This window comes from Betta splendens, chromosome 14, assembly GCF_900634795.4.
Source record: "Betta splendens chromosome 14, fBetSpl5.4, whole genome shotgun sequence".
Lineage (NCBI taxonomy): Eukaryota > Metazoa > Chordata > Actinopteri > Anabantiformes > Osphronemidae > Betta > Betta splendens.
This window is the reverse complement of record NC_040894.2, coordinates 6,589,833-6,609,994: the sequence shown is the minus strand read 5'-3', so window position 1 is coordinate 6,609,994 and position 20,162 is coordinate 6,589,833. Positions and strand designations below refer to the sequence as shown.

At 40.6% G+C, this 20,162-nt stretch overlaps 2 protein-coding genes across 5 annotated transcripts; one reads left to right on the top strand and one right to left on the bottom strand.

Moving 5' to 3' along the window:
- Window positions 1-1,673: 1,673 nt before the first annotated feature.
- rabep1 (rabaptin, RAB GTPase binding effector protein 1) lies at window positions 1,674-14,568 on the bottom strand. Of its 2 annotated transcripts, XM_029172700.2 has the most exons (19): window positions 14,409-14,568; window positions 12,802-12,930; window positions 12,472-12,675; window positions 11,984-12,144; window positions 11,166-11,285; window positions 10,346-10,481; window positions 10,014-10,192; window positions 9,696-9,803; window positions 8,669-9,121; window positions 8,289-8,393; window positions 8,017-8,133; window positions 6,976-7,074; window positions 6,123-6,263; window positions 4,925-5,114; window positions 4,754-4,765; window positions 3,495-3,550; window positions 3,095-3,193; window positions 2,610-2,726; window positions 1,674-2,491 (listed from the first exon to the last, which is right to left on the bottom strand). In XM_029172700.2, exons 1-19 carry the CDS (start codon window positions 14,452-14,454, stop codon window positions 2,390-2,392), a joined length of 2,574 nt encoding a protein of 857 aa, XP_029028533.1. In that variant the 5' UTR covers window positions 14,455-14,568; the 3' UTR covers window positions 1,674-2,389. The 2 variants fall into 2 exon arrangements, with proteins under 2 accessions (XP_029028533.1, XP_029028534.1); XM_029172701.2 differs by lacking the exon at window positions 4,754-4,765.
- Window positions 14,569-15,196: 628 nt separating this feature from the next.
- LOC114870012 (probable serine/threonine-protein kinase kinX) lies at window positions 15,197-20,162 on the top strand. Of its 3 annotated transcripts, none has more exons than XM_029174600.3 (5): window positions 15,197-15,336; window positions 15,903-16,034; window positions 17,703-17,751; window positions 18,096-18,184; window positions 19,055-20,162. In XM_029174600.3, exons 2-5 carry the CDS (start codon window positions 15,914-15,916, stop codon window positions 19,582-19,584), a joined length of 789 nt encoding a protein of 262 aa, XP_029030433.1. In that variant the 5' UTR covers window positions 15,197-15,336; window positions 15,903-15,913; the 3' UTR covers window positions 19,585-20,162. The 3 variants fall into 3 exon arrangements, with proteins under 3 accessions (XP_029030433.1, XP_029030434.1, XP_040929788.1); XM_029174601.3 differs by lacking the exon at window positions 15,197-15,336 and adding an exon at window positions 15,643-15,801; XM_041073854.2 differs by lacking the exon at window positions 15,197-15,336 and having other exon boundaries at window positions 15,814-16,034.

Here is a 20,162-nt window from a genome sequence, read left to right as displayed (position 1 = left end):
TAAAAGGTTGCACAATGTGTGACGAGTGGTTTCCATTCTTAAGAGCAACAGCATCGAGCACTGGGACGGGAGGCTTTGTGGACATAACTGTGAATGCATAGAAGCTCAAAATGTACCCTCTCTTGAATTGTGTAATATTTTGTAGGAGTCTGAACTGATCAAATATATAGTAACACCTGTCGCAGTGCATGCAGCCACACATTCAGCCTGTCTGAGAACTACTACAACCAATAAAACTTCACATTAATCTTCTTTGATTTATTCCATGAGATAAAACTTTTGAAAAACTCTGCATTTCATGGCGTTCTTGCCCTATATTTTAAAACACTGCTGAGTTCCAACCTCCTCCTGCCTCTCTCCGACATGCTGTGATTAAAATCCTACTTCAACTACGTTACCAAAATGTGGCTCATTTAAGACCTTGTTACTTTTTAATTTATCTAGCATTCATGAAAAAAAATACTTAACAGTATGCAATACGTGAACATTGAAGTTGGGTAATGTTCAAAAACGAACTGGTTCTTATTTCTCATCTAACCATGTCTGAGATCTGTAGTAAATAGTGTTTATGCCCATTTTTAAGTGGTGACAGTAAGATGTGGCGTCGAAAGAGCAGACGTGATTACAGAACAACATGAATGTCTTCAAAGAGGGATGATCTCAACATTTTCACTGTCCTACTCATTTGTCAGTATTGTGTCGAGTACAAAGAAAGGCAAAGATCAGAGAGGCTGGGTTGCAGCCATGATATAACTATATTTGCAGACTTTTCACTCCACCCCTACTGCGGCCAAACTATAAAGACACAGTTTGCACATCTCTATTCACAGCGACGTATGAAGAGATCGTTTAAATATTGAATAACGTGTCACATCCCCACTCTCTCTTGGACGACTAGCGTGCACTCAGCTGTGGACTTTAAAAGTGGCAGAGACCGTTGGTCCAAAGTAATAAAGGAACAACAATATTTTTATAATCCATCTCTAAGCCTGTCACTTACTTTGTAAAATGACCATTCAGTTAAGCTGTAAACCTTTATACGCATTAGGCTACATGCTTTACAAAGTATTCCTGTCAAAAAATGCTGGGAACTATTTGTGAATCCATCAGTGAGACTTTTGGAACATCAATACCCAAACACCTGTTAACCGTAGTTCCACGCAAAGCAGTGAAATCTTAACCCTGACACTGAAGGTTATTTAAATCAAATCCACCAGTATATCAGAATTATTAGTAGCAATGAATGGACCGTTTCATTACTCCTAAACACCCTATTTAGAAATGAAACGTCATGACCACCCACTGAATTTCCCCTTTCCAACTGTTTTTGCAAAGAATCCATTTTCCTCTTTCTGTGTGTAGCAGGGCTTTGTTTTCCAAACCTCCCACCCTCCTCAAGTGCCCTCAAGCAAAGCATTCCTCTGCCAGCTACTTCCTCTCTATTTGAATGGGAACTCTGATCTCCTGGTTACTGGTTACACTGGTAACTGCCAGTGTTAATGTATGATGGTGTGTTGGTGGTTTAAAAGCCACCTATTGTAATTTAATATTTCCAGAACATCCATTTTTTGACATGTCACCCTTTTGTTCTCCTCATACAATTCCTATACATGACTGCAGCTGAGATTACAAGTGCCTTCAAATGTATAGTTAGAAAATAAGAGCCACATGACTAATGTTTCTTCACTGTATTTCTGAAGCTTAACAAAAGTCAGACGTTAAGCAGGAAAGAACGATACAGTGGAGGATGTGTTAAAAATGGAAGGTATTGCTTGCGTTGTGTTATTTTTCACTTATTATCCAGCTAAACTTATGTGCAAGTATTTTCCGTCCTTCATTGTGTCTATATCATCGGTTGATCAGGGAGAAATTGGCGAAACAAGGTGAAAAATGCCACAGAAATCTAGCAAGAAAATGAACAAAGGAACAAGCAAGTGGAACACGGATGCGATTATCAACCGCTCAGAACAAAAAGGGAGAAATTACACGTCCAATTGCTTTCTATTTACCTGGAAAGATAGGTTGTAGATGAAAAGTGCTGTAAAAAGATGACAAACCTTTTTTTGGTTGAGCTATTACAGACAGACCTATCTACAGTAGAAACAAGACAGTGACAGACCCGCAGGAAGATGGACTTCCACTCCCTTATATAGACAGACATTAGTTATTTACATTTTTAGTAGTGTTCTTCTTCTTCATTACACTATCTGAGGTGTGTTCCAAGACTTTCAATGTGCACAAGACCACAAGCTCTTCGCGCCCTGTCTGTCCTCGTCCTTCCAAAGTCTTCCACTGTGGCTATGGGGAGCAGGAAGGGTCAGATCAATAATGTTACTGGGCCAGAGAAACAGAGGGGAATGGAACTGAAAGCAGGTCTCCCTCAGTGGCATCATGTCTCTGGGAGCTGGTTGATGTCAGTCAAGTTGGTGTCGTTGAGGATGGCTCTGATGCGATCCAAGGAGTCTGCCTGTCGTATTCGCTCCAACTGTACCTGCAGGACGTGGACAAAGGATAATTTGAATTTCCACACAATTTTCCAACTTAATTTCTGCTTTTTTTTTTTTTTTTTTTTTACAAACTTTGTGACCAAAAAAAGAATTGTTTCTTACCTGAAGAGTCTGAGAAAGTTTAACAAAGTCCTTCTGCACCTGTTCACTAACATCCAGCTCTGTCTGCAGCCGCTGAGCTTTGTCTTTCTCATCAAGGACCTGAGTCTCTAGTGCATTCTGCAGTACAGAGATAAAGGCCATTTAAAGGCCTAGATATAGTCAATTCAACATAAATACATTACTGAATTATTAAAAAATGAGATAAGCTGTACATTACTGGATGTATGAATGATTTATTGCGCTCACGGCAGTTCTAAGTGGGTCTGAGTTTAGAAAATGCTGAAAATGTGAAAACTTCAAATTCTATTTTGACTTGTAAATATCATCTATGGAGCATCTTACAGCATTTAGGAAAGCATTTGCTAATGTTTCAGCTGTTCTTGCAACGCTTGTTAGAGTCTGACCATGATATGGGGACAAAGACCTACAGGTTTAGTGGCCAAATAGGAGTGCAGGGTTTGGTGGGGCTTGTCCATTAGACTGACCTTTGCAGTCGTGAGCTCTCTGAGCTGCTGCTCCAGGCTGTTTCTCAGGCCCTGGATGTTCGCCAGTGTCTCAGTCTTCTCTGCTAGACTGCTGTCCAACTGCACAAACAAAGCCATACTGACTGATGTTTAACAGCACTACAAATGTTACATTACGAGCAAGAGGGCACTGCTGGGATGAGCTGATTTGCAGCACGAGGAAAAATGCATTGTCTCGTTTTACAATTTGAACATTTCCAACATCAAAAAAACATCAGTATTGTACTCCCTGATATATCTCGCATTCTGCGATGCACAGCAACAGGATAGACTGAACATTATCTGCTTCATATGCAAGTGGGCATAATATTTGGCTGACTCGTGTGTCCATTGACACTGCATGACATCAGAAAGTAAGTACCTGCTCTTTTTCTGCTTTTAGTCGCTCCAGTTCCGTCTTTAAACTGGAGAAAGAAGCTGTGGGAAAGAGACATCGTTAAAAATGAAACAATGCTCACCTGACTCTACCACTGGAGAATAAAAACATAGTCTTACGAGAATAATCTCAGAGTTCATGAATAATGCAACGGTGCTGCACCTTCAGCGTGTTCTGCTTTGCTGTGATACAGACAGTAAGTGCTCTAAAGACTAAAAGCCTGAGTTTCAAACTAGTGTTAAACAAAAAGACAAACATCACTAGCGAACAGTGAAACAATGGTCACTTTAAAAGACGAAAAGTGGTATCGAAGCCTTCTGTGTTTCTGCAGATCTGTCAGGTGTGAATGCTAATGTTCACATTTGTAGATGTTACTTTTAAATCGTGGTTATTTTGTCCAATTAACATTTAGTATTAAATAGAATAAAAATGAATCAATTATAATAATAATTATTACAAATATAAATATCATATAAGCCACACAAAACAGACTATTTGATACCACTACTGTCTTACTGGTTGAGATGACCATGAAGAAAAAGCCCCAAACAAGTGAGTGTGTATCTAATAAACATGAATTGTAATTTTGGACCACGCTATCCATGGTACCAGGTCAAACCGGCAACATACAAACACCTAGTCTCAAGGAATCCCTTATTGAGTTTTTCATTTGCAGTTATGTGTATGATATTGATATAGATGTCGACAAATGTGACTACATGATGACGAACCTACTGATGTTAATAAGACTGACTAAACCTGGCCAACCTTTGTCACACAAAGCTAGTCCCCTGCTTAAATATTCATTTCCTACTGTGTTCTCTGACTCAGTTCTACACCCTGTTGCAGACAGTTTGATCTCTCAAGGACCGACCAAAAGTCACAAAGCCGTTGAAATTAGTTTTAAGTAGAATGTCTTCATTCTGCACCAAACACACTTAACAATCCAATAAGGGATTCAAATTGTATCAGATAAAACTATTTCCATCCTGTCCCTGGAATGGCCCACGGCTTCTCAAGTTAAGAGAAATGACGTAATATTTGACTTCATATCTAAACATGTAATGATTAATCTATGAGGTGGGACAACATACAGCAAAGTTTAGTCATTCCAATAGAGCTCCAACATACGTGAGGGAAAGCACTATGCTGCAATTCTACTACAGTCATTAGTCTGCTAGCTATGGCGAAAATAGACACATATCAAGCAGCTAAAGTCAGCTTGTTCAAAGTGTTTGTCGTACCTTCCAAGATGTCTGAATGATAGTGACAATGGAGAAGAAATAGAAGGAGAAACAGAAAAAATGTAAAAAAAATGGCTACATTCCCACATACGGTAAGTTTTGAAGATTATTTCACAATGATCCATGGTTAGTCAGTGATTGAACAGGGAGGTTCAGACTGCTCAGTCTCACCTATCTCCTCCTTATAGCCCTCAATCTCCAGCTGCAGAGTGTCCTCCAGGTTTTCCTTCAGACACTGCTCTGCCTGGATCTGCTCCTTCAGGAACAAAATCTCCGCTTTCAGCTTCTCCTCCACGTGATCAGCAGACGTGCGTAACGCCACCATGTCTTCACGTAACCGCAACACCAGGCCCTGTAACTCCTGGGGAAAAAAAAGACATTGTTGACATGAAAACATGTGTTAACTGATAATATAATTAAAGTTATATTATTATTTTAAGACACCCAACTTTACGACAGGCTCAAAATACATAATAAAATGAGGCTGGTAATGTTCCACATTTAGATTTTCTACTCAATAGAAAAAGTATTAATACATTTAAAAATATAATTCCTAATGTACTGTATGTACATTGACATGTAAACTTAATAGATCCACTGGCCTTAAGCTATTTCTTGCTGAAGGTTACTTTCCAGATGGTGATGTTCCAGTGATTTCCTGTTTACACTTAAATGCTTCCGACTGGATGGTTCTACAGATGTTTCCTATTACCAAGGCCTTCATTTACTAAATCACTACTAGAATGTAGGACTTAACTTAATACAGTAGATGCAAATACAGAATGAAGACTAACATCATCATTAACATGAGTGTTGCTATTTCATCTCCACTAAAATATGGGCCCACTCATTTTTGTTATCTGCCATAGACTCTTGATATGAGTAACAGTGTGGGAGGAAGTTTTGTGTATGTGTTTGAGGGAAACCTTCTAACACAGAGGGAGGCAGCTGTGATAACCACAGTATTTTCACCTCAACAGTCATCTCAAAATGAGCCGCAATCCAAGACATTGTGCTGATGGAGTCACGTACAAGTTAACAGTGAAGCAACTGGCTTCACAGGAACAGTTTTTTTATACCTTTTTATTTAATTTTATATTTTATCTGTTTGCCCACCACAAATGGAATGTCCTCAAATGCATCTCCTGATATTAAACTGTATTAACATTATGTGCAGTACAAAAATTTTCCATATCACAGATGACATAAGTTAGGGAGTGAAATGTAGACTCAGTCTTCTCTGGGCTGTTGTGCACACACAGTAATCTGGTAACTGTACTGCTGGCACAGTTTGCTTAGTTGTGAGTGAGCTTAATGGCTCAACATCTAGCCCTGCTTCTGTCGGGACTGTGAGCTGGGTTCCACATACTTGTACAGTATTGGGCATCTGAAAGTCCTCTTGTAGTTGCAGTTCTACGTGCAGCCTGTGTTTTCCCTGCAGACTCTCGTTGTCTCTCTGTAGTCGGCTCAGTTCATCTGCCACCTGCTCCCGCGACTTCACCAGCACCGCCTGAAACAAACACGATCCATCATTCCTTCTATTCCAGTGTCAGCGCGTGTCCCTTTTTGTCTGCTGTCACATGAAACGGGCACCACTTCAAGGTGCTGTGAAAAGCGGCTCGGAGGCCAGCGTTTCCTGCTGTAGAGCTCAGACTTTCTGGGGAGAAGCAGTATGACTAAAGGAATGACAGTAACATTCACACCGTTAGACTGAAGTCCTGTGCATCACGCAACATGATTTGATGGATCTTCTATATCACACCTCACATGATTATGAAAGATATTTTTCAATTGTCCCTTTTGTTTTCCACCAGAATCTGGGCCACAGAAAAGTGCACTTACATTACGCAGCAATGTGTCACACATTTGTATGTAATTACACAAATATACATTCCTGTTTTAATGTTTAAACTGCTCTTCGTGGAAATAGTCCCGTAGAAAGAGGCTTCTCTGTGCAAAAGTATGTTTGGTGGGATTGAAACAAAGACGTCGCTGTTAGAGGCAGAGGGAAGTAAATCTAAAAATCTCTCTAAGCCACAATTCGGCTTGGATGAATTCTGGACATCAGAGCTACAGCCAGTTGTCAAAATGACAAAACTCATGCGCTCAACTGAAATGATGAATTCTTATTAACAGATTCTGTGACATCAGATAAACGGGACACGGAAACACAGCTGCCACGCACAAGCAACAGAGGGCCAACAGAAGAGTATGCTGCTCACCATCTGCTCCTGCGTGCTCCTCTTAGCGTCACTGAAGGCCTGTTGTAGTGTGCTGAGCAGCGTCTCTGACTCCTGGACTCTCTGCACGAGGGCAGACACCTACAGACAGGAAAATAATAATAAATAATAGGGCAGAGCGTCATGTACATAAAGAGCCATGGCACTGTGGACGACCACCCTGTTCAGAGATTCCACACACACTGTAAAAAAACAAAAAGTGATGTTTGTGGCTAAATAAAGTGTGTTTTGTTTCATCTGTCCAAATTTAATTTGTTGTGAACTGTGAAAAAGTCATGTATATTTGCATATTTGTGGATAATGACTAATGCAAAAGATAAAATACTGCACTGCAGCTACTCTGCAGCTTAGCAGATCTTTATCAGGTCATCAAATGTAATAAAGAATTATCATTTCCTTATTTATGACAGTTAGATTGCTGTCTCACTGTAGAAGATGTTAAGTTCTCTAAAAGTGCTTCCTAGGCAAAAAATCCATATCACATGATCATATTGGCTTGTTCAAACAGTTGGTTGACTGATGGAAATGTAATTAGCAATCGCCAGTGTTTTAACATTATTCTTCAACCAAGGAAAACTTACTTTTGCTTTTCTCTCAATCTATGAGTTCTGTACTGGGGGTCAGACAAATGATCTCAGCAGTGGGAAATGTGAAAACATTCAATGATTGCAGGGACAAAAAAAGCACTGTCAGGTTGGTTGAAGTGGGTGAACGGTGGAATGCACCCAACACTGAATCTGGTCAGCACCAAACTGCATTTCGCTGCTCCAATGCCCGTTAAAGTCCCTCCTACACACCCTCCTCCTACTTTAGCTACTTACCAGAAACCAATGCAGGGGAGAAAAAAAAGCCACTGTAACTCTGCTGATGCAAAGCTGTACTTTAAGTAAAGTTTAAAACATTTTAACAGGAAGCCAGGACTTTCACTATTGTTAAAAAGTATTATTTTGATGTACTGAACTTCTCCCTTCCATTCACTGAGTCACTGCACCAGACAAGGGCAGGCATGTAGTTTGTGCAAACCTTAACAGCCGTTTCCTCGTTGCCTATTTTGACAGAATCTTCCAAATTCTGCTTCTCAGTCATTGTCCTCTCCAGCTGGTCGTTGGCCTGTCGCAGCATCACCTGCAGCTTCTTCACCTAAGAGAATGCGAGGGAAACAATGGCATTCGTCAAAGCATTGCGCTACAAAACAAAAGATTGATTATTTCAACCAGAAGAGTTTACAGATGTAGGCAGTGGCAACCAACACACATTTACTCGTACACGTCCTCGTAATAAAAAAGTAAAAAAACCTGATCTCGAGTCTCAGCCTCCTGTCCTTGGATGGCCTGCAGCTGCTTCTCGTAGTTGGAGCACATGTCACAGCGGCGGCCGAGCTTCCTGCCAGCATTTTTCACCTGATACAGACACAACAGGAACAAGATGATGCACTTTGTATTAATTATTTTGAACAAAACTCAAAAGACATTTGATAAAGTCTATTCAAATCAGTTAAAATGCATGTTGAACATCAATGTTATACTTTCCGAGATTTAATGCATTTGTTTTATGTGCTTAGATTATATAACTGTGATTTAATTACCAATTGCCACCACTGTAATGTTTTATAGGCTTCTGCTCTATATGAAACAAGCAGGTTTGATTTTATCAGATCAATCTGTACGTGTTGCACCTCTTGCTGCAGCAGGTTCCACTCGCTGTCGCTGACGAGTCTGTAGCCAGCGGGTGGTAAGTATGCAGTGTCAGGGGCATGGGAAATGCTGGACAGCAGTGACGCCGTCTCCTCCTGCTCCGGTGTCATGGCTTTGATCGCCTTCTCCTGGTCTTTAGTCAGCAGAAAGTGACTCGCTGTCAACTTAATGGAGCTGATGGATGACGTTTCCCCAAAACTAGTGTCTGTAACTCCACAGTCAGCTCCAACCAAGGGCCCAAAGTCTGTTTCATCCAAGTGGCTAGCTGACTTAGCTTTGTGGTTCTGGCCTCCAAGGCCTTGCTGGGCAGATACAGAGGAACCGAGGCTGTCTGTTGACTGAACTCTCCGCAGGTACGGATCCATGGGGCTGCCCGCCACTCCCTCAGTGTCTAATGACAGCATAGAGCCATGGGCACTATTGTTGGCATGAGGCTGCGAGAGAAAAAGCAGATAAAGTGATTTGCGCTTTCCTTAAATATGAAGAAACACATGCAAGGAGGTAAAACGATGTACATTACTGTGAGTCGTACCATTATACCAGTGATCCACAGGTGGCAGCAACACAACATGAAACACAGCACTGTACGAACTAATGCAGACAAGCCTAAAGCAATCAGGTAAACGTTGCGAATGTAACACTTAAAGCAGCATTTATGGCATTCACACAATTCATACTTTAAGTTTGGCTTAAGACTAAAACTCATTATGAAAAGCCTTCCTTTTCTATTTAGTTTAACAAGAATTGTATGAAAATCAAACTACAATATAAGATACATCAACTAAAAGAATTTGGCATAATTGAGGCACAGTTAGAATTCGTCAAACTACTGTATCACTGGTCCACATTTCTCACTGTCAAATGCACAAGGACAAAAGTGATGGTGCCATTTTGCATGTTTGAAGATCGCATTACGGAGAAGAAAAAAAGCTGTAATATGACGTAATGCATTAGAAGCCTGCTCTGTTGTCTCTGGGGGGGGGTCCTCAGATTACATGGCGGTCATACCTCCTCAATGCTCAGGCCGAGGAAGTCCTCCAAGGGCTCTGTGTTTTCCCCCATATCCTCCTCATGCAGCTCCTTCACTTGGCTTAGCCTCGCTTTTTCATCTTCCTCCTAGGATGGAGATAAAAGGTTGAAACATTTTGTATACATAAAGTATGAAGCGAAATAATCGAATAATTAATTAATTTATTTTCCCTCATTTACTTAGCGCAAGATAACTGGGCTCTAGTCTGTTCCCTTGTCACTAATCAACAACAGTAAGATGTCTATCTTGCGGTAGCCACAACAGAATGTGTGACACTTAGATAATAATGTGTGTACCTGGTCTTTCTTCTTCATCTCTTCCACTTGGCGGAGCTGTTCAGACGAAAGCACGCTCTCTATCCTCTGCATGTCCCTCATGAGGAGGCGTTGAGACTCCAAAAACTGGTCGTTGGCTCGCTGCCAGGTGTGCTTCAGCTGGTTGTGCTGCTGTCGCTCCAATTCCAGCTTGTGACAAACTGAGACACAGAGCGGCAAAGAGAGGGGGAGAAATCGAGAGATTTACTAAAGGATCAGTTCACATCCGCGAGCACAACTTTTGCTAATGATGGCGACGTAGCCTTGTCATGATTGGTTTGATTATTTAAGGGAGCAAATCCATAACAAAGTACCGTCGTGTAGTTCTTTCCGTAGTTTCTCTGCATCTTCCTGCAGGACAGACTTCTGAGTGTTCAGCACGGCCACGTACATCTCCAGGTCTGTTCGACATGACTTCTCAGCCTCAAGAACATGATTGAGCTCTTTGACCTAACAATGAAAATTGTAAACATACAACTCTGCTTACTTTTCCTTTAATTGACAATAAAAATGGCTCCTTGCAAAAAAGCCAGTTGATGTGGTCAACACAAAGACAGACAAAAGAAAACAGCCCTATTATTGCCTTTATTGTTTTTTGCGGTGAGATTTCTGTGGCAAACACTTTCCCATTTAAATATCTAGAGTGGATTTAAGTTTACCTAATTTCACTCTTACCATCACTATGTTTCACAGATGTACCATTTAGTCCAATCAAATGTTTTTCCAAGATGAGCAGAGTTGACCTTTTCATTACTTCTAGACTTTGAACCAGTCAAAAAATGTCAAGGTCCACAAGAATTTGATTACAATAGTTGACTACAACAACTTTTGAAAATGTACAGTATGTGACATTACAAGTAGTTATAAAACAACATCTGGGACCTTCTTCGGGCTTCTATGAACTGTTTTAGTAAAACCTTTGTTTTATTTCTGCAAAATCTCTGCTTTCAGATTAGTGGAAGCAGAATATGAAAAACGACTTTCCAACAGCATGAGCAGCATTTTAGAGATGAATAAACCATTTCAACTTCCATCTACCAAGATGAGGCAGCTGCCATACATCTAGTTAAATGTTAAGCATCATCTAAGCCATTCTTCTGTTCACACTTACTCATTGATTTAGTGCTGACTGACCTTAGATGCTTCCAGCTCTTTCACCCGCTCCTCGGTTGTGGTCAGCTTGGCTTTCAGGGCTGCAATCTCCTGCTCCATAGGCATCACTACCGAGCGCAGCTTCTCTGCATCCTCCTGGGCCTTTAAAGCATTTTATACTACCTCATTAACACCTTATGCCAACACATGACATTGGTACCAAAACAGATACAGAATTTCATTTTGAAAACATCCAAATTTGTACAGGTTCTACATTTAAGTGTAGTTTAATCAGTTAAAGTTAGAAAGGAGGCTTGATTTTCACAAAATATGAAAATGTCTAAACTTAAAAACGTCCAATTTTGTTTAGCTTTCCAAAATACTTAACTGTCATTTGTTTGATATTATATTCTCCTTCTGATCTAATAACAAGGGTGTGAGAAGCACATAGGAACCCAACAATCTTCTACAACTCGACTCTGCAACCACTAAGCTTAGTCAACATTTGAGTGATCCAATCACATGAGAAGGATCAGATTCAAATCCCTCTCACACACGTACAGAGCCCACATATTCAGCTTTTGAAATGCTAAATTATAAATTATACAGAAAGAAGCTGATTCAAAATTCAATATTGGTTAATATCTAGTGAGTAGTCCAGCTGGCCCAAGTATCTGGCACATGGCAAGATGCTGTCTGGCATTCATAATGCTGAAGTCTCAAGAGTCCCGAACAGCACAAAATTTCAGTTCTTCAGCTTCACAACAGCTCAAAAAAAACAAAGATGATTAATTTGCAAGAGAAGGGCAGTGGAGACTGGTTTCCTCTTCAGACACGAACACAGTTAACAAGAGACCTACTTTTTTCATTTCATCCTCCAGATTTTCCTCTTCCTGGCCCTCAGTGAGACGCCGTCTCAAGTCTCCCAGTTCCCTCTCCATCGCCTCCCGGTACTGGCTCCACTGGGCTCGCTCCTGCTCCAAGCGCTGGTGGAACTGGACTTCATACTCACAGACTGTATCTGACAAACGCCAGAAAGAAAGCATTTAGAAACAGACAGTGAAAAACATTAATGCTCCAATATATAATGACCATGAAAACTATACAAAGCTTTGGATGGAGTTAGGTCTTGATATAGGGGGTTGTAACATCCTTTATTACACTACTTAATGTCTGTCAGGTCAAAGAAAATCAGCGTTCTCATCAGCAAACTTATCACCATTCTTTCCCTTATTTAGTTTCAGCTTTCTTCACTCTTCTATGCAAAACTACACCTGTCTTCTAATAGTAAGCAGTATGAACACATTGGAGATAACTGCACATTGCAAGTAAGACCAGATCAGTTTACCTTTCATGATGGCCTGCAGCGACGCCACCTCCTCCTGCCACTGGCTGCGAACCTGATCAATCGCTTCCTGTTTGGTGTTTTCTGACACAGTAGCCACCGCTTTGATAGTCTCTATCTCGGCCCGGGCCTGAGCCAGCTGGGCCTGGACGGAGGTCAGCTCTGTCTGGGCACCCTCCAGCACCACATTCTGCCTCTTCAGCTCCTCTGGAGAGCAGTGAGATAGATCAAAGATGACATGAATAATAGAGAGGAGAAAAAAACAAGTAAGTAACATTAGGGACATACTGTATAAAAACAAGACACTCAAAGCTGTAACATTTTTATGCAAACCTTCTTTCGACAGGTAGAGCTCTTTGAACTTGGCCCGCTTCTGGTTAAACTCAGCCTCCAGCTGCTGCTTCAGTTTGATGAACTCTGCCCGCTCCTGCTCCAGAGCTGCCACTTGCTGCTGGAGCACCTCTGAAATATTGACAAAATAAATAAAACAAACAATTTATTAACTAGTGTATATAGTAGTTTTTAAAATATATGATAAACTTAGATTTTAAAAACTATGTATACACACTTGTTAACTCTTGAGGCATATTTCTAACTAATCTACCTGAAATCGCCACACACAGCTCTGTTAAACTGCACTAACTTGGCATAAATGTGCAAATATAACAACAACAAATGCATACACACTGTAAACATACACAACCCACCAAGGAACCATAGTAAGAATGAGTTCCCATTCTATAAACAAAGGAACAGAGCAGAGAGGAAGAAACTCAGAAGCATATAAAGGAAACATTTACGAGTGTGTGCAGCGCCATAGTCATGTGATAGCTGAACAGACTGTACAGAAATTCCATCACAACACAGGCTCAGCACATATTCAAACGGATTTATGGTGCATTTCAGCAAACGGCATGTTCGACTCGCAACATATGACAGATTGCTATTCCTTAACTTTGATTTGCAGTGCTATCATTTTAAATGACAGCTGATTATAATCACAGTATCGCAAATCTCAATTTAACCTGTTATAATTAGTTTATGGACACACAAGGACAGGGGTGTTCAACCCTGTTCCTCCAGAGCCACTGCTGGTTTTTCAACTCTCTCTGCTGATTACCTTGTTCAGGTGTGTCAGGTAGATGCTGATTGACTGAACACACCTATTCAAGGTGCTCAGTATTAGCTGGGGCTGACAGTGGCTCTCGAGGACCAGGGTTGAACACCTCTGCACTAGGATGACTTGGCTTTCCATTATTAAATATTTTTCCCTGAAGCCAAGCATCTATTTGGATATCCCAAAATATTTATAATATGTATAATTAAGTGAAGTTCTTCCATAATTATTTACATGGATTAGGCTGCAACTTGCATGCACACTATTATTGTTGGTCCTAATATTTCAACAGGATGTTTGGAGGACCCCTGGATGGTCTCTGGACCCCTGTTTGGGAACCAGATGTAGAGCCCTCCTGCAGGATCAACCTTCTGTATTATGGACCAGCCCACATGACAGTGTGTGCAGGTCGCACACACACACAAATAATGATGGACTGACATATGATGCATGTTGAAGACTGACCAGGCCGAGTCAGGCTAGCAGAGGCCAGATCCGACCTTTGGATCAAATTAGTCAGACGAGCTGCAGCTACCAGCTAACCAGCTAGGTTATACTAACGGTGTAACGAAAACGTTAGCTCGGTTAAGTGACTGTGCATTAACACACAGCTCTGGTTCAGGAGTAATCAGTTCAATAACAACTTAGCAACTGCATGTTTGCTAATACTGTCGCTGCGCAGTGTTAAAAGGCCAATATGAGCCAGTGACACGTCGCCCTGATGATGCTAACTAGCTAATGTTGTCAATGATGCAAAGGCCGCTGGCTTCGGTGCCCCCAGCCCTCAACACCCACACAAAACTCACACGAACAGGTCATTTACCGTCATGTTGGGACGACGGAGGGGATCCCGGGGCCTGCTCGGCCATGGTTTCCTAAGGGGGCTTGAAGCAATTAGCAGCACCGTTGGATAAGAGCTAGGAGTGTCCAAGAAAACAGGCTAACATCACAACCACGGTTAAGCTAGCAAAGGGAAACAGCGAGCTTTCCGGTTATACTTTCAAAATAAAATAAGTATAGGTAAACGAATCGATAACGTCTGTTTTCATTAATTCAGGGTAATGAGTTCATTTCTTCTAAAACGTGTTTATTTTAGCATAAATGCAGAATTACAATATTTTTGCATATTATTTTACAGGCAACCCTCATTTTTCCTGCACTGACAAATGTATATTAATTGGAAATGGCCGGAATTTCCTTTCAAAATAAAACTACCATGCTTGAGCCTCTCAAAACTAAAAACTATCAGGTTCATTCGAATGTTATTTCAGCTTTTGTTAAAAAAATAAATACGTAAAACGGTCATGTGTGGTTAAGCAATAACCTAAGTATATAAGACATTTGTCAGCTTTTGCACGCACTTCTGATATTACTATAAATGTGTATTATTTTATAAGGAAGTAAAAGCTAATCATGATAAGGATTTGTGTTTATTGTATTATTTGTGTAATTTTCTATTCAGAGTATGTGACAGTTCACTGACTTCAGTGCGCTTATGCACCAAATGCTGCTTCACACAGACATATTCGGTTGATCATATACTTTTTTGCCTTCAGCACTAAAGTCACTGCAGCGAGACCGAGGGTGGGGATGTGTTGCCTCAGCCATCAGGTTTCCTTCCCCAGCAAAGAAATGTTACCATGCAAATTCAGTACATGCTCACCACGTACAGCATCTTAACATTCACACCCATCATCTTATTTGTTCATCACTTTGTGCTTAACTGTTCTTATGAGCTATTTTCTGAGAAGGTAAGGCATTCTAAGACCTAATAACACGTTGAACTTGTAATGTGGATTCAGTTTAACTACAGCTGACAAAGTTACTGGACCTCGTAGAAGTGAATAATATTTGCTATTTTGTACAGTATGTGCTACACAACCAAGACACTCAGAGAAGCTCAAAAAATGAATCCACAGTCTTTGTTACACGTGTTTTCTCGGTTGCTATTAGTTAAAAGTACTAGGAAACTGTTGCAAAAACAGGATATGGGACATGAAGATAAAGAAAAAAAGCTTTTAAATGACCCTGCTCAATGAGATAAAGAGACTCAAATATATATATGTTCTGTTGTCTGTCATTATTAACATGATCTAATTTTACTGTAACTGAAGAACGTCAGTCTAGATTTGACTCGTATGGTTCTGAGAATGGTAATTTAAATACAGAACCAAAATAAATTTAGGACTTAGTCAACAGACAAGAAAGAGGAAGTGGTGAGTGGTTGCCTTTCCGACGCACAGTGTTGGATTGTATACTGAAAAGTAGCCTCTCGGATGTTTTTTTGGTTGTAAAGTTTGCCTTTTTACTTCCACAGATTTCTTTATAATGGAAGCCAAGGAATTTTTTCGCAAATACTTGTGGTTATTGATAATATTAGGGATGATTTTTGTGACTGTGGTGATCAGCATCATCTTCATTCTAATCAACAAATGTTTATCTAAAAAAGGTAAGTTCAATCAGCAACGCCTCTCTTAGTAGTCAGTCATTCTGACTGTCAGTCATTCCATCAGTCATTCCATTATTTGCATGTAAGAAGTTTAAAAAATATTTCCTGGCCTTGTATATTTCCTGTACTTCTATAATTAGTTTGAGTACAAGAGAAACTTGTGCAAGTCTAAAAACTTACATATATGATTTAAGTCAAAATGAATATAGACCATCCTAAGTGAAATCTAATGTATACAATGTCTAAAACTGTAAAAAAAAACAAAAAACTTTTACACTCCAATAATTTTAAGGGATTATACTGTTTATGAGGTGGAATCAAGTTTATATAAGATCATAAATGCAGCCATAGCATCGCACTTTTGTGCAAAAAGCAATAAACAGGATTATAAAATAAGTGAGTATTCTTTTTAGTACGATGCTACTAATTAGTTACTATTGCTTACTCTTAAACTCCTCTTTAGAAAACAACCAAATCCACTTCCATTACAGTCAGACTGTCGGTGTCTATATCATAGAATAATATACAAACAGACCATGTATGTTATACAGTAGCCAACAGCTCAGAAGTATATAAAGTCTTTTTTTAAACCAGTGTCTGTTTGGCCCGGTGTGACTCACATGCTTGGTTTACACTGGAAAATTCACAGACCATTCTTTTGTGGAACTGTGCACATTGGTAAAAAAAAGTTTAGGAAGAAGGAAAGAAGCAGACGTGACAGTCACTCTTGACATTTAAGCCACGATTCCAATGTACTTAATAAAATGTGCATGTTGACGTTAATATGTTGATGCTCTGTTTCTCGACAAGCATTCGCGGCTGCTCTTCATTGAAGTATCGTAAGATAATAAAACTGATATGATTCAACAACAATGATTAAAATAAATAAAATAAAAAACAGGTACTATTTTCAATGCAACAGCAGTGGTATGAAACTAAAACCAAGCATAATTAGCCAACAGTAGCTGAGTGAAACACTAGTTTCATTTCACCACCAATAACCACTTCATCAACTGAAAAGGTCCATTACGCCCCTTACTGTCACAGCAGGAAGAGAAACCAAATCATGGCCAACTGCCTCTGTTAGTGTGAAAACATTACTCTGGGGGTCATTTCAAAGCAGAAGGAAAACTATGAATTACTATTATTTCGGGAACCTCTAGAGTCGATGAGCGCAGATGAAAAATTAATGCTCCCTGCGGGGAAAGCGTGCGGCAGCTGCAGATACAGTAGAGGATGAAAGGGAAACAAAGTGAAAGGCAAGCTGTAAAAAGCAGCTCATAGTCACAGGTACGAGCAAATGTGCAGATTTAAAAACAGATTGCAAACGTAAAAAAAATTAAAATGTGCGCGTATACACCTGTAAACACATTTTATTTATTCATATTATAACATTTATCGCATATATTTTGCTCCACTGCAACGCTCGCCATGGCCTATTTCCCAGAGCTGAAATAAATTAAGAACATTACACAGCCTTAAATAATCCTGCCGTGATTCTTACTTTGACTTCCTTTGTAACAACATAATCCGGGGCTAGTGTTGCTGGTAATTAACTTACAGATGAGAAACCTAGTTACAGATGTAGGAGATAAAATGTGTAACTGTAATTGTGAAATGTGTAATTGTAATCTGTATTTAACCCGATGACCTTTTGTTTTTCTACAGGCAAACACAGAATTGCACAACTTCAGAAAAGAACCGTCTCCCCTGTCGAGTAATAAATAAACACATTTATTTTACAGTTTAACATTGATTACATGTATCTTTTATGGATTTATAAAGTTTCATGTATAGAGGAGTAAAATGTGCTACATTGAGGTGTTTTAACATCAAATATGATGTTGAATGAATAAATAATGTTTTATATCAAATGCTACAATTAAATATTTCTTTATATTGGAAATAATAGATAATCCAAAGAAACACAGAGCCAGTCGACTGTGTGATTGTATAAACACACAGGAACTAGTCTGTTATCTTTCTCAATCTAAATTGTGAAACAGTTCTTTTAAATCAGACAAAACACTTACTTTAGTGTTTTTCCTCTTGATTTTTCAGAAGCAACAAATACCAGGAGACAAATCTCTGGAACACTTTGACCCCCGGGACCCCTCCCCTGCCTCCTCGGACACAGTTTCTAACAGCAGGCAAGACTATCACGTCATCCAGCTCTTCTCACGTTCCTCTTTTCTTTATATCTTTTACAAAGGTTTTCTAAGACCGAAATATGACATCACCGTTTGCAATTAAGACAATATTACAAAGTCTAAAGTGAAATCTCCCACTGGAATGTGCTGCTGTGGGATGTTTTAAAGCACCACTTCAAGGTTTGCGTTGCGTTTTTTAAAGTCTGCCTTAAAACAACAGTCTGGGCCCATGTGAACTTTGGACGCATCTCTCGAACGATCCCAAGATTTTCCAGAAAACTGAGACTCGAGCTTCCAAATTAGTCACATTAAGTGACATTTTCCAGAGCTGCAGCCTTTTTAGTAGAAAAGTTCCCTCTTTCTGTTGCCATCCTTCCACGGCAGCTCAGCGGGGAGCACTGTACAAACACAAAGAGCAGCTTTTACACTAGACAGACTGAAGATATCAGCGTGATGTGATTAACTCTGACTACTGAAGCCTCGTGGCTTCAAACGAACTGGATTTAGTTCCTCGTCTCGTTGGAGATTTATTTAAAAGCAGGTCGAACAGGAGGAACGGTTGCGCTAAGCACGACCCCGTTCAGGGTCCGCGTCTGCATCAGGCATCACAACATGGAAATGCTTAAAGGCAGGAACTCCTTTTTGTGTCAGGTACTGTACTACAAAGAATTAGACTTCTGGTTCACGTTGAGGTCTCTGAGTTCATCCTTCAGTCAGACCCAGTTAAGAGTGTGGAGCCGTGAGCAGCAAATACAGGATCCACACAATGTGGAATCGCATCAGACAAGAAGTGTTTGTGTTTTATGAAGCTGGGACTAATGAGGCGTTCTTATTCTTATTCTAATTCTTGTGTGTGTTGCCATGTTTCAGCGGCGCAAAGCTATGAGAACCTGGCTGAGACGCCCGGGTTTCAGCCGACGTCGGACTCAGAGGAGGACAAGCACGACTACGAGGAGGCCGAGCCCCAGTACGAACAGGACCTCAGCAACTACGAGCAGCCGGTCCCTGACGATGAACAGGACAAGCACGACTACGAGGAGGCCGAGGCCGAGTACGAACAAAACCGGGACAGCTATGTGCAGCCCACGCTGGACTCAGAGGACAGGCGCGACTACGAGGAGGCCGAGGCCGAGTACGAGCAAGACCTCAGCAACTACGAGCAGCCGGTCCCTGACCATGAACAGGACAAGCACGACTACGAGGAGGCCGAGGCCGACTATGAGGAGGTCACAGAGGAGCAGCCTGACTACGTGAAGATGGAGCCTAATGAAGAGGTCTTTCCTCCTCCTCCTCCTCCTCCTCAGAACATGGACCCAGCAGAGGACGACGACTATGAGGACTATGACGACGTCGGAGGAGAAGATGAAGACCAGGAGGAAGACTATGATGATGTGGGTTAAAAGAAAAAACAATCTGAGGGACATTTCTGACTGTCTGATGAGGATCCTACTGCACAGACCAACCACCATTTATGTTCTTTGAGCAGATTTACAGAGACAAATATCTGTATTCTATGGGCACCATGGACAAGTACAAAGAAGAGGAGGGAGGAGGTGGAGCTGGTTTCAGGTTCTCAGATGTTTGACTCTGCTCAGATACAGAGAACTTTAGTTGTTTTGTGCTGTTTTAAAGGAACAGTGTGTAAGGAAGTTGCTTTTTAGACATAGTCTCACTTCCCGTGTCCTGAAAAGTCTCGTCCTCGTCAAGATTCCGTAAAAGATTTGGTCATTTTTTGTAATGAGCAGAGTCTGTAGAAGAAAATGCAAGTGGTTATTTTTTCCCAAAGGCCTTTTGGATTAATCTTGGCTACGGATTGTTTTGAAAATGTCTCTCCATGATGGAGCTGCAACCACAGTGGCCCCAGCGGCTGGAGCTGCTCCCAGCTGACACTGGGCACAGTGGGCAGCGCTCAGGCTGCGTCCTGGCCTTTACATGAACGATTTGATCACTGTGTACACATTAAATGAAGAAGTCTGTA

What these genes read in the sequence shown, in the direction of transcription:
- rabep1 (XM_029172700.2), bottom strand. Translation starts at nt 14,454, where the DNA reads ATGGCCGAGCAGGCCCCGGGATCCCCTCCGTCGTCCCAACATGACG. An exon ending in GCTGCAGGCCATCATGAAAG is followed by an intron (nt 12,145 to 12,471) that starts GTAAACTGATCT and finishes GGCGTTTGTCAG; the next exon opens with ATACAGTCTGTGAGTATGAA. An exon ending in AGGCTGAGACTCGAGATCAG is followed by an intron (nt 8,134 to 8,288) that starts GTTTTTTTACTT and finishes GCATTCTCTTAG; the next exon opens with GTGAAGAAGCTGCAGGTGAT.
- LOC114870012 (XM_029174600.3), top strand. Translation starts at nt 15,914, where the DNA reads ATGGAAGCCAAGGAATTTTTTCGCAAATACTTGTGGTTATTGATAATA. An exon ending in CAAATGTTTATCTAAAAAAG is followed by an intron (nt 16,035 to 17,702) that starts GTAAGTTCAATC and finishes GTTTTTCTACAG; the next exon opens with GCAAACACAGAATTGCACAA. An exon ending in GACACAGTTTCTAACAGCAG is followed by an intron (nt 18,185 to 19,054) that starts GCAAGACTATCA and finishes GCCATGTTTCAG; the next exon opens with CGGCGCAAAGCTATGAGAAC.